The 13,770-nt window shown below is 32.9% G+C and overlaps 2 protein-coding genes across 2 annotated transcripts; both read right to left on the bottom strand.

Annotated features, from left to right (window-relative positions):
* Positions 1-222: 222 nt before the first annotated feature.
* Positions 223-3,843, bottom strand: LOC124820756 (elongation factor P (EF-P) family protein). The gene is made up of 7 exons (XM_047292517.2): positions 3,599-3,843; positions 3,446-3,523; positions 3,253-3,359; positions 2,134-2,211; positions 1,774-1,875; positions 978-1,059; positions 223-529 (listed from the first exon to the last, which is right to left on the bottom strand). The coding sequence occupies exons 1-7, from the start codon at positions 3,741-3,743 to the stop codon at positions 411-413; spliced, it is 711 nt and encodes a 236-aa protein (XP_047148473.1). The 5' UTR covers positions 3,744-3,843; the 3' UTR covers positions 223-410.
* Positions 3,844-5,199: 1,356 nt separating this feature from the next.
* On the bottom strand, positions 5,200-10,351 carry ATSIK (Protein kinase superfamily protein). The gene is made up of 5 exons (XM_047292512.2): positions 10,109-10,351; positions 7,668-8,335; positions 6,879-7,136; positions 6,182-6,301; positions 5,200-6,042 (listed from the first exon to the last, which is right to left on the bottom strand). The coding sequence occupies exons 2-5, from the start codon at positions 8,292-8,294 to the stop codon at positions 5,407-5,409; spliced, it is 1,641 nt and encodes a 546-aa protein (XP_047148468.1). The 5' UTR covers positions 8,295-8,335; positions 10,109-10,351; the 3' UTR covers positions 5,200-5,406.
* Between the last annotated feature and the right edge of the window lie 3,419 nt (positions 10,352-13,770).

Below are 13,770 nucleotides of genomic sequence, written 5' to 3'. Positions count from 1 at the left end.
TATATTAGATCTTTTTAATTTATGAAAAAAATTCATTTCGTTTATTTTTATGGAAGTGTTTATCGAAAATGTTGTCAACTTTTAACTAGTTCCAATAAAAAAATGAAAACAATGTACATATCGTATAAGCTGATTTTCTTTTTCATTGCACGGAACAATTTCAAGGTTACTATGCCTGGGTTTTTTTCTGTAAGAACGTTATGTACCATAATTATAGCCGAATCACTGTAAGAACTTGAGTATCGCAAATATATTACAACACAATTTTAACTCAATGTTATAGAAGACTGCCAGTTGCTAATGTTAATGAACGTAATCCATCTTCATTGGTAAATTATTTCCTAAAAAGTTAAAAGAACAAAATGAACAAGAATTCTCGGGATTTGGATTACAAAATTTGATGCGAAATCTTAAGCACGGCTCATGTACTGTCCAGTTCTTGAATCAACTAATATTTCATCACCGACATTTACAAAAAGTGGGACATTGACAACAGCGCCAGTGTCGAGTGTGGCCGGTTTTGTTCCACCTGTCAATCAAATTTTGTCATCAGAGACTTAGTAAGTTCTACAAGGAAAGGTAAGAAGAAAATTTATACAGGACAATGGAGGGAAACAAACAGTAAATATCATAATGGGGTATCACACCGTGTTCCCTTTGATAACAGGTTTGATTAATAAGCCTATCCTGACCACTATTCAATACATCTTAGCTTTTATAAGACCAACAATAAAACTATTCAAACTGCTTTTTCTTAATGGATTTCTGATGCTAAATTGTGAATTATGCATTTAGAGGAACTCATCGCTTGACAGATCCATAAAGACCATTATAAGGATCATCTTCTAGCTGATGAGAGACAATATTTTCATTTTATTGTAGCAATTTTTTTTGGCTACAAATATGGTTTACAATGTTTGCAATATAAATTGGTCATAATAGTAGAAGTTTGCAGTATAAACAAAATGGTATATCACCTTGGGCTGTGTCACCCTTAAGTCCTGGGTCCACGTCAACTACAGTAAGCTTAACTGTGATAGGGAGATCAACATCAATAACCTGAAAAAATATCAAGTGACAACCTGTTAAACAAGAACAGTTGCAGCAACTGCACATATCTTTTTATTTTTAAATGCAATACTGCTAATCAGAAAATGCTCCTCTAGCGTGATTTTGTCACTGAAGTGATCATGCAAAGGTGTCTCTACTCTTAGACGATAGTAGGTTAAGATCATAGTATACTTTAAATCAGATCAAGGACGTATACTAAAACCACACTACTCACTCTGGACAGAAAAAATAAAGTCATGTTAGAGAAGCCTTGTACCTCCTAATCTATGCATAAGCAAGAATCTTAGTTACCATGCAAAGCACATCTAAAACCACTAATAACTATTAGAGCACACTTTGAACCGATCAAGCGTGAAAAAAACAATTAAGTTTAATCTCAGCAGCCTGGACAAAACAGCATTTGGGAGAAACAAAAATTCAAGAGTATAATTATATAAAAATATATAACTCCATAACATGTATGTACCACTGCAGACCAAGATCATTCAAGCTTTCAGGAAAAAAAAAATGCAGCCCTTCTATAAAAGTGAAACACCATTAAAGTGGATAAAAGTTGCAACCAACAAATTTAAAGATATTTAAATAAATAAAAATTTGAGAACCAGGCCACTTCTTGTCCTATAACTTTTATCATAAGTGGTCTGGAAAATTAAAAGTCTGAGACACTGCAAGGCATAATATATTATGAGAGGACATTGTTACTTTTCCATTCCATAACAGCAAATTGCAGTCCATTCCTTCTTTTAGCCACTTTGTTCTGTCTCCGATTTCCTTTTCACCCAGACGAAACTCCTCGTATGTACTCTGCGAAAATTAAAACAAGCACATTAAACAGAGGCAATGGCAAAACTAAGTACATTATTCGTTAGTTAACTAATTGCAAGTAATAAATGAAAAAGAAATATTGGAAAAGAGAGTATAAACCTAATTGAATTATTTTATAAATCTTCACAATAGTCTTGAGTTCGTAACCCATAGGTAGAGATTATATTTAGTCAGAAACAGCAAAATGTACATATCTATAATTTGTTAGTTTATATAATCATGCGTCCCAGATAATACCAAGTCCATGAAGACAAATTGAGCACCATCTTTATACGTGAACTGCTTTGTTTCCTTGTATACATCTGCTTGGTCAATCTGTCAGAAAAGGGAACAAATGAAATGAGAAAAGGTAAACCGAAAAATCCAAATTTTTAGCAACTACCTGAAAAATAGTCTCACCCATCTTTATTTTTTAATGGAGAAAGGTAACAAAAAGCATAAGTCTTGGAATGTCAGCTTCAGGACTATTTGGATACAAAGTAAAAGTGTTTTTAAGATCTTTCATACTGGAAATCTAGAACTTTTTTTCAGTAGAGAAACTCCTCTACATTGGTGATTTAAAGTAAGGACAACCCATGTTTCATAAAGACAACAGCTACATTGGTGATATCATCTCTCTACTTGACACGGGATCTCAATCCTTGAGAGTAATTATTCTTGCACACTAAGATGTTTCACTTCACATTTGTAGTCAACTTTTTCATACATAGTTATTTTTGATACACTGACAACAAACTTTATAAGCCACAGTTAAGGCGAAGCGAAGGTGGTAACTCTTAAGCTGACTTACCAGCGATAATCCTATCTCCTTCCATCTCTAGCCCCAAAAGACACTACTCAATTGATCTTCCGTTGAATCTAGAAATCAAATTATTCCATCCCTCAAAACAACCTCGTATTGCTTAAGAATCAAGTTCAAGGATAGTTTATAAACATCTTTTCTTGACTCACTAAAACAACTTTTAAGGACAACCACAAATGCCCACGAATGCCCACAAAAGCCAAAGTTAAAAATAGCTCAAACGCCATGAGTCTAACATAATACCAACTTAAGATCGGAACACAAATTAAATACAGTGGTGGATATCCAAACATGCACTATAACAATTCAATCAACCGTTCCAGTCAACACTCCAGAGGTAATCCAATGAGTCATTGACAACCAACCACTGCCACAGGTCGCAATTAAGGAGAGCCATGGGTGATGACAATTAAACGGACTTTCCAACAAAAAACAAAACTTATCTCCCTCAATCCCCAAAACTAAAGACAGAACCCAAACAGTCATCGATTGAACCTATAAATAAAATCAAACGCAGTGATTAAGCAGAAGCATTGCAATTTTATGTTCATTACCGAGCTTCCAGCTCTAAATGTTTTCTCCACCGTGTTCCCCGTGATATAATTCTTCAACTTGGTCCTCACAAACGCCGCACCTTTTCCAGGCTTAACATGGAGAAATTCTAAAGCGTGCAACGCAAGCCAAGTCAAGAACCGTCACAATCCAGAGCCAAAACCACCGTTCACAAGTGCGGCAAAAAAAAAATACCTATCACGCGCCAAGGAGCACCATCGACTTCGAGGTTGGTGCCCACCTTGATGTCGTTGCTGGTCAAGGCGTAAATTCCTGAAAGAAAGGGCACACGTCAGCAAAGAGCGGAACATGGTCAGAGAAAGCGTGGAAAGGAACGAGGTGACTCACTGAAAAATCGGGGTTTAGAAGAAGAAGGGGTTCGCATTGGAAGAAGAGAGGGGAACGAAGAGGAGGAGGAGGAAGCTGTGAAACTCGACATTGAAGAGGAAAATGCCGAAAGGTTAAGCTTCAAGTTTGCGATTCCCGCCACCATTGTTGCTCCAAACTGTAAATGCTTCTTTCTTGGTGTTGTTCTTACAAAGAAGATAAGAGACTTTCTTCTGTTTCGCCACCTGAACACCACTTTGGCTCAATTTACCTGTTTCCAACAAAATTTAAAAATATATTTTTTTATTATTTTCTTTTAAATTCAATTTTACAAGATTTTTTCGTTTTTTCTAAATTTAAATTATTCCTTTTAGTTACCAATTTCAATCTTGCAAACCGTATCATAAATGTTTATTTTAAATAATTAAAACTTTTAATAAAATATATTTATTTATAATATTTATATTCTATTCTACAACTATTATGAATATTTTTCATTCCTTTTGTGCAAAATACAAGAGTTTTGAGACACCTAACTAGTAATAGCCTGTGATCTGTTTCCAACTTTCGGGTTTAGAAATATTTTTCAACCTCTATTAATTTCCAAAACAAATTAGTAAAAGAGAATTAAACTTAAACTATATTAGACGGGCAGAAGAATAATATAAATGAATAAAAATTAGATATAAATTAATGAATTTCAGTGTAGTTATAACTAATATTGTAGTGGGTAATTAGTTATTCATATTATTTTAGAGGAGTAAAAATTAATTAATATGGGGAAATATGTGATAAAAACCGAGAAAGTCTTATTTTTCTCTAAACAAATTTGTTGAAATAGTGACTAAAAATATAATTAAGTTATAGTGTATATAAATGAATGTAAATGCTAAGTTTTAATTTTATAAATTATACTATATATATAATATACGGTTTAATTTATACTATTTTTAATTAAAATTAACTGATGTGATTATTTATATTATTTTATGAATTGTTTTATATAGAATTGTAGTTAGTATTTGATAATCCTATTTTATTTATAAAGTAATGTTAATCATATATTATTTATCGAACAATAAAAGCCTAAATTAATTGTATTCTCAATTTTATTCAGATTTTATAAACTTCCAAAAGTTAAATTTTGAAATGCAATAAATTTTAATTATTTTAGAAACTAAATTCTAGAAAGTGATTAATTTATGACATTCCATAAATTAGTATTAGGGTTCTGTAATGTTATAAAATACTTTTCGAAAACCAAGTGATAGAAAATTCACACATTGTGGAACATATATTACTAAAATTAATAATTAAATATTTTAGGGGAAAACAAACGACATCTTTATCTCCACTGTATACTGAGGGTTGTGTCCAGGCCAATTCTATTGCAACAAGGAAAAAATGTCAGGTAATTTTTTCTCCAATAATATTTGTATCTGTTAATTAAGATAGTTTGAATCTGTACGAGTAGTTGAAAAATTGATAGTATGTCATGATTCTTGTTTTTCTACATGACCAAATATGATTGTATGTTGATGTATAAGCATATTGACAGAAGTAGTTTCTCCGATGCCACCATAGCCATAGATTTTGTACTGGGGTTGCAGAGAGAGGAGAAATATGGTAAAAGAGCATATAATTTTTCATATAAATGGGGGTAACTAATTGAACCCACTCAACCAACCTTTGCACTATCTACAAAAGAACATCCTCTCGGCATCACACTGAGGGATTAAAAGGTGGAGGAACCACATCTTTATCTCCTATAAATTTGTGTTGAATCACACCAAAAAAAATAATAAATAAAAAATGAACATTATACACAATCAAAATCCTTCAACACTAGCCCTTCTAGAGGCTGAGGATGATGACTTGCGGCTTTCCTGCCTATCAAGCTCCTCCAGAGAGAGACTGGAAGAACATGCACGAGGTGGTAGAAGGGGCACTCCACCAGACCATCTTGGAGGTGAAACAGCTATTGCTGGAACCCCAGATGGTGGTGATGGTGAGAAATTCAACCTTGGTACTGGGCAGATGATGCCATTCAGACTTGGTGATCTTGACATATGTTTTCCAGAGTTCGATGCTGGCTCTTGCAGAGGGAACCTGCATGAGTATTTCAAATCCTGTATCATCTTCAGATGCTCAACAACAGTTCTCATGGTAGGTCTCTCTGATGGCTCCTTTTGAAGGCATCTTTGTGCAATGTCAGCTATTGTTCTTGCTGCTTTAGAAGGAAATCGACCCTTGAGTTGAGGATCCATGATCAACGACAGACGGTAGTTGTCGGCTAGGAAGGGCCGGCTCCACTTCACTAAATTCCTCTCTTCCTTTGGGTGACGGCTATCAAGATTCTTTCTTCCTGTAAGTAGCTCCAGAAGAAATATTCCAAAGCTCCATACGTTGCTCTTTGGGGTGAGCATTCCTTTCTCCAGTGTCTCCATTGATAGGTTTCCAACAGCCTGGATAATAACAAATAAATTCATGAATATCACGAATGACAACAGATATTCACAAAAAAATGAGTAGAGAACGATGGAAAAATATAATCAACTCTGATGGTTAGAACAACACAAAACACTCATGACTTGAAGAACTTACAGATGAACTGCTTGAAATCTCTTCCTCCGGAATATGTCCAACACAACCATATCCTGAAAGCTTTGCACTGAAATCTTTGTCAATCTGTATGTTGGCTGTTGAGAATTCATTATACATTGCCTGCAGACAGAAAGAAGTATGTCAGCGAAGATTAAAAAACTGGTGTATACTTAACTGTAATAATAATAATAATAGAATCCTTGAAATCATTTACTCCAAATTATGAAAAACAAAAGCTTGATGAAATCTAAACTCCACACGCAAATGGGAAAGACATACATATGATCCAAATTGAAGTTTTATTTTAATGTCATATAACCAACTATAGCCTATGATGTTGATAATTCTAGACTTCTAACGGACAAAAAAAGTGTTGTAGTAGTAGTATGCCAAGATGGATGCATGTAATAAGAGCATAGATGTGGAATTATTATATACAAGAAAATAGTTGTACTGCACATATTGACAAAAAGAAAACAGAAATTCAGTTAAGATTGTTTGGAGACACACAAAAAGACACTAGAGACACTCGTACAACATATTGCATATCGTAAGAAACTATTAAAAGAAACCTGAATGAATAATATTCCTAAGAATTTGGTTTAGTGGAATCCAATGACAATGTATATAACACACACACACACACACACATTCAACCTTGCCTAGTAGGATAAGACTATTATTATTGTTTTTGTACCTGAAATGGCCCTTCTTCATGCAAGAAAGTTAAACCTTGTGCAGCACATATAGCAATTTTCATTCTTGTATTCCAATCTATTAATGGCCCATCAGATCTCCCATACAACAAGCGATCCAAGCTTCCATGGTATAGCCTCTCATAAACCAACATTCTATGTTCTGAACTCTCTCGAGCATGAAATCCTAGCAATTTACAGAGGTTCGGATGTTGCAAGGATGCAAGAGTGTTAACTTCATTTATGAATTCCTTCAAGCCCTGAAAGAAGACAGATACTTTTAGACCACTTTAGAATGTTCAGGTTACTAAAATTCTTTAATGTCCATAAATGAGAGACAAAAATAACACAATGCTACCAATAAGTGATAAGTAAGTTTCAATCAGCAGATATTTAATACGTAATTCACAATTTCAAGCTTTGATTTGTTATGGTTAAGCACTCTCTTATGTATGGAGACATAAGAGGAGGATAACAAGATGAACTATGATGAGACCCTGTTTAATAACAAGTTAAATGGAAAAAAATATTGAAAAGGTTATTGAAATCACTCTTATGTCCATACTAATTCCTCTGACGTGTGTATGGGTTAAATTCAACTGAACACAATACAAGGCTTACAGCATATCTCAAATACATAAAGCATTGGATTTTGTCCATTCTAAGATAACAAGGCATTATTTCTGTATATTAGGTGATAGAAGTGTCCGATATTAATATGACCCAATCAGCAATCACCACACATAATTTAAATAAATGAAACTTAAGTACCGTAGTGTGGAGAAAAGTACCTGAGATGATGGGTGAAGTCGTGTGACAGTGGCTTCAAACTTCTTCGAACTTGAAACATCATCACCAAAAGAAGCCTTATATATGGTGGATGAAAGACATTCTGACATGCATCTATCAGAAGAGAAATTGTGACATGCAGTGGCAATTTCATCATACAGAAAATTCCGAAGTGACCCGGTAGGTGGAAGTGGCAAAGGTCCAGAAGCAGATAGAGGACCACTAGCTGTAACTGACTTAAAGCTGCCAATAGCCTTCAATACAGCACCACCCTGTGGGGATGGGAGTGGTAAGGGTTGTGGGCTAGATGAACGCTCCTTCATTGATCCAGCTCGGTGTTTAGACTCTTCTTGTTCCTCATACTCAATTGAGACCAAAGCATCTTGTTCTGCGGCATCAAGAGTTGATGGGGCAGATAATGTTCTTGTTCTGTTGCTATTGACTTTACTAATGGGTTGAATGGGTTTCACTCTGGTCTTAAAACTAGGAGGAGCAGACTGGAGTGAGCGAGTACGAGTTTGAGGTTCAGGCAGCACTGTAGGCACATGCTCATTATGGCTTACACGTTTAACATATGTAATCGGATCAGACTTTTTCTTCTTGCTCTTCAATACAGTGAAACACCCCATTCTTTTTACAGAACTTGGTTGTTGTAGAGAACTCTTTATGCCTGCAAAAACAAAAATAAAAAAGAATGGGGTGTTTCAAAACATAGTATGAGTTTGAATTCTCATTGATATAGATCCCTTGGTAGAGTTACGTTTGGAAGGAAACAAGAAAGGGAAAATGATGAAGCATTTGTTTGTCATATTTTTCTCCTAATTTATGCCTAACCATGGCTATCAAATCATGAAACAGAACCTGTCATGATCGTAAGGTTCATGAATAATCATCATATTCTAATAATTAAAAAATAACAAAAAACATTATCACATAATAAAACTATCAATATTTGTATTCATTTTCTATGTACATTAATTATAGGATTCTTTTCATAATTCTATCTCCATCAACATTAATTGCTAGAAACTGGCTAACTGCATTACAAACAATAATTTATTTTCAGAAAGTACTCTGACTCTCTGTCCTCAGATACTTTGTATTATTCATATCTAATCCACTCCCCCACCCAAATTGTCAATGTGAAAGCATTCTCCCATCAGAGATTTGTCATCAATGGATCACCCACAGGGCCCATACCCTCTGATCATTGGTCCACTGCACCCTTGCATCTGAGCATGACTTAGAGCTACTTTGGAAGACATCTCGCAAGCCTCTGCACCGACGAGAATCTGGTCCCACCCACACACCATACCTTCATCCAGTAACATAAGGAAAGTCATGGCGCCATGTCCCTTAGAGATTCACACCATTGAAAACACAGAAAATTTGATAGTCCTATCGTTCCAGCAATTGGTAGGAAATTTCAGTAACATAAGGAAAGTCCATGTGATCTGTATCAATGAAGTGAGGACTCGGATTGAAACACAGCTCACGTGATTCCAACTACCATGATCGAATCACAACTCAAGCGATTCCAACTACCATTACTACTAATATCTGTGTATCAACGTTTCACATCAAATTTGACCCTCAAAAAAATTTGGAAACATCAATTTGGTCCTAGAATGGCGATCTTTGGTCAGGGGACCGGATCGGATACTTCAGAGATATATACACATTGAGAATCATTAATGCACCAAAATAGCTATTCACTGTTTAAATTTTCTGAATTCTATTTTTCCAGTGACAACATCTTAAGACAATAAAACATGCTTTAACTTTACTCCTGATTTTCATTTTCATTTCTCTTTTCATTCCCTACTCCTAAGAGTCACCTATTCTTAAGACTACCACAATCACATACGCACCAACCACCATAAATTGAAAGCGAAACACTACAATTAATCACCAATCTGTTAACCCCTCACCTTATAAGCCTTACATCTAACTTGTGTCCATCACATTTCCATAAAATAGTATATGGTAAAATTACTTAAATTTTCCCCCATCTCACTCCCCAATTTTCAGAAGTGCTGAAGAAACAAAAATGTAAATAGACCAAATGCTCCATTAAATAAACAGAACTACCCAATTGCAAAATACTAACAAGCTCCATCTATTCAACTAAGTGAAAAGCAATTCAGATCCATAACACAAAAAAAAAAAGAATCAGACAAACCCATTTATCCCATTTCTTTCCACAATATCAAGGTAAAAAAAATCCAAGCCGCTAAGTTTGATCTCCTCCAACAAATTTTCCAAATAAAACAAAAATAGAAAAATCAAGAAGAAAATGAACAACAAACTAACGTATAAATCAAAGTACAAAAAAAAAAACCCAGATAAAAAAAACAGCAAAAAATGAAACTCCGAAGCAAAGTTTCATCAGAAAACGGCGAAATTACTCGAATCGAAACCAAAGAATGAAAATTCAACGAACCTTTGCGAGAAATGGCAGCTCATGCAACTCAGAGTGAAGCGATCCAGGGGCAGCGAAATGGGTAAAAATCGGAACTTTTTGTGGTTTTGATTCGTCGACGAAAACCCCCTTGTCCAGTCAAAGAAAGAAGATTGGAAAAGCTGAGAAGTGAAGATTGTAGAGAGAGAGGGAAAAGTAGAGGAGAGAGAAAGAGATTAGAGGAATATTTAGAATTGTAGAGAGAGAAAAAGATAGAAAAATTGGAACCCAATGAGCAGTGGTCAAACCTAACCAAAACCAGATTTAATTAACTCATTAAAATAATATTTTCATTAAACACAAACAAAAGATGTGTTTTTCCTTTTTCCCTTTTTTTCCAACTTTGCCACTCTCTTTTTTTTTCTTCAATTTTTAATTCCTTCTATTTTTTGCCCTCAGAAATTACCTTTTATGTCCCTTCCTTGCAAACTACCATTAGATGGTTTTGAATTTTGGTTTGAACTTTGATTAATTCGACTTTTTTTAACAATTCTTGCTTTGACCGCCCATATTTTGATAGGTTCTAACGATGCATTTATAGACATATTAAAAAATATGTTTCCATAACTTCTTCCTTTCAATGTAGCCACTTTAAAGGGAAGTTTCCTTTTCGTATAAACTATTAATTCTACCAAACAACGCAAGTTTCACTTTCATTTTCAGTATACAACTTTAATTTCATCACTAATAGTATTCATCAAATTAAATTGTATCATTTTTTTAATCTCCATTTATTCAACTTCTACAAAATGAAAGTTTCTTCTATTAAAATGCTAAACATATATTTTCCTTTTCTAAAGGTCCTGATTTCAACTAAAAAATCTAACTTCTTTTTTGTCTTTAACAAACATTTTAAAGTTTTAGGTCCAGTTATTTACTTTTAACTGAACCATGAATTCAATTTTTGGTATCTCCATCTATTTAAGTTTTCACTCAACCATTTATTTGAGTTTAAGAGCATTAAAGTTAAACTTAGAAAAAGTAAATAATTAAATTTCATTATGTAATGTTTGACCATATTTCAAACACACGAAAATATATTTATGAAAAACCTATATATATATATATATATAGCATTTAATTAATATTATAAATAATTTAATTCAAAATATTTTATTTAATTACAAACTCGTTGTTTGAGAAATACAATCATGAAAATTATGTTGTTTTTTTCTTCAGAGTAATTAAAGTTCTTATTTTGCTAAAGAATAATCTTTGTGGTGGACCAAGGGATCTGTTGGGTTTTTCCATTTTCAAACCCTAACGAAAAAAGTTGAAACAAAAAATAAATAGAAAAGGTGGGCCCATGGGCAATTTCGTACTTTCGGAGTGCTCCACGACTTTCAACGAAGTTCATCTTGATTGAGGGTGACAGCCCGGTCAAAGTAGCGAAGTTTTTAAATTTCATTTTCTAACAATAATTTAAAAAGGGCATGTGTTGGTCAAAGAGAGCCATCATGATAGGTCTTTGACTCCGTATTTTGGCCGTCCGATTCGAACGCAGCACTCGGAGCAACGGTGGAGAAGGTCCCGTGGGTCCCACCTGACATCAACATGTTTGTCTTTCCACGCGCCAAGTACGCGTGGCATCGATTTTCTGATTCATTTCAATTATCAAATAGAGATGTGGGTCCCACTCGGACGCTCAAGTGCTCAACTCAACAACTAGCCTTTTGTTGTTTCGTGTTATCGGGAAAAATGGACCAACGTTTGACCACCTTAAAAGGAAAATAATAAATAAAACAAATTAATGAGTTCCAATTAAAATATTTAACTCTTGTAAAAGTTAAATATCATTTATTTTAATTTTAAAATATAACATCTAAATTTAATTTAAAATAATAGAAAAATAATGCAAATAACAAAAAATAGTCAATCAATATCATTTAAATATAACTTTTATATCTTACATACCAACTCAGGTTTTTTAAGACTTTTTTTTGTTAAAAACAATTACTTGGGGTCGTTATGCATAAAAACTAAGAAAGTGTGAGAATAATAAAAAGAGAATGTTATTCATATAAAACCGATGTATGGTGTTTATATTGTAATAGTGATAGGAAATAAATAAAACCAAACTAGGTCATTTTTTACAAAAGCACGTCTTGATTTGGATTAAAATTGTGTTATATGTATAGATGATAATAATGCAATGAGAAAATAGATTGGTTACTATTAAAATAAATTAATTATTTAATTAGTATAAACATGTTAACAAATAGACGTAAAGAAAATTCAACGATTTAATTAAAAGTTCATAAAAAAAACTATAAATATAAGATAAATGTATAGTTGTTTAAACATTAATTACGTTTTTATTATAGCATTAAGTGCTTTAATCGATCAAATCTAAGTTAACTTTAGCATCATAGTTCCTTTAGCATGTATTTCTGATTGGTTAAGGAACAAATTACCTTAGCATGAAGAGGACAATATTGGGGTGCGAAAACTAAAAAATTGTTTTAAGTGAACGCTCGATCCTACACTCAAAACATTTTCACTAAAGAAAAATTACCATTACCTATTGTAAAACTTCGTAGGTAAGTCAATAAATCTGTAGGTAAAACAATTTTACTTATGATTTAACTATAGACAAAAATGTGTAGGTAAATCAGTTGTATCTAACATTACTTACAAATTTGTCTATATCTAATTTATCTACAAAATTATCCGGATGTGTCTACAGAAAAATTCATGGGTAATATGTTTGTTAGCTTTTGATAATAGTGGTTTTCTTTCTACCAAGCTTACGCAGTCTTAGACATTGAAATTTATCATAAAAGTTTATAATATTATGACATTGCAAAGAATTTATACAATATCTAAAAATCAATAATTGAAGTAAATATTTTAAACATACAATATTGGTAAATAAGTTTAACAATATTAAAAATTTAAACACTATGATGACAATCACCCTAACTGCTTACAACATGGGTCCATAGATAGGCCCAACTTTAGTTTTCCTATTTTTAATTATAGGTTTAATCATTATAGTGATTTCCACTTTTGGTTGTAAGTTGTAATCGGTCCACCATTTTTTTTTTAAATTGGATCCCTATTTTTAAAAATTTAAGCAATCAGGTCCTTTCTTTTAATACATTATTAACCCAGTTAAATAGGGTGTTACATGTGAGTTCATGATTTGTTTTAAAAAAATATTTTTAATTTTTTAATTTTTTAATTTTTTATAAAGAAAATTACCATGTAAAACTGATGTTATGCCACGTGGTAACGACAGTTGATGTGATAGTGGTAGTGCCATGATTCACCATCATACCACGTGTTATTGCATTAGTCTCAATTTAATCATTGTATTTTTATTTTGTCTTAATTTAGTTCTACTTTTTTAAATTAAAAAATTTCATCCCTCCCTAAATTAAAACAAAATTTAATTTGTATATAATTATTATACAAATATTTTTATTAAATATTTTTAACAAAATTAAGTTTACTTATATTTTACATTAAGTTAATAAAATAAATGTTAATTATGCTCTTTAACAAGCGCTTGTCTCCATGTTTTCTTCTCGTATGAAGTAAATATCACTAAACTCTTAAGGAAGAGTTCATCCAATGTACCCTTGTTTCACCAATCAATCAATCGAATAAGGGCAAATTTTAAAAGAACTCTTGACATTTGA

The sequence above is a fragment of the Vigna umbellata genome, chromosome 3, assembly GCF_029865625.1.
Source record: "Vigna umbellata cultivar VRB3 chromosome 3, Vumbellata_1.0, whole genome shotgun sequence".
Taxonomy (NCBI): Eukaryota; Viridiplantae; Streptophyta; class Magnoliopsida; order Fabales; family Fabaceae; genus Vigna; species Vigna umbellata.
The sequence above is the reverse complement of the archived record's forward strand: the minus strand, read 5'-3'. Positions and strand labels throughout refer to the sequence as shown.

Bases quoted from the DNA above. Each gene is read 5' to 3' on its own strand.
- ATSIK (XM_047292512.2), bottom strand. From the start codon at position 8,294: ATGGGGTGTTTCACTGTATTGAAGAGCAAGAAGAAAAAGTCTGATCCG. The intron at 6,302-6,878 runs GTACAAAAACAA...TTCTGTCTGCAG, and splicing joins ATGAAGAAGGGCCATTTCAG to GCAATGTATAATGAATTCTC. The intron at 6,043-6,181 runs GTAAGTTCTTCA...GTTATTATCCAG, and splicing joins AGATTTCAAGCAGTTCATCT to GCTGTTGGAAACCTATCAAT.
- LOC124820756 (XM_047292517.2), bottom strand. From the start codon at position 3,743: ATGGTGGCGGGAATCGCAAACTTGAAGCTTAACCTTTCGGCATTTTCC. The intron at 2,212-3,252 runs GTAATGAACATA...CTTTTCTGACAG, and splicing joins CATTTAGAGCTGGAAGCTCG to ATTGACCAAGCAGATGTATA. The intron at 530-977 runs GTGATATACCAT...TTTGATTGACAG, and splicing joins TAAGGGTGACACAGCCCAAG to GTGGAACAAAACCGGCCACA.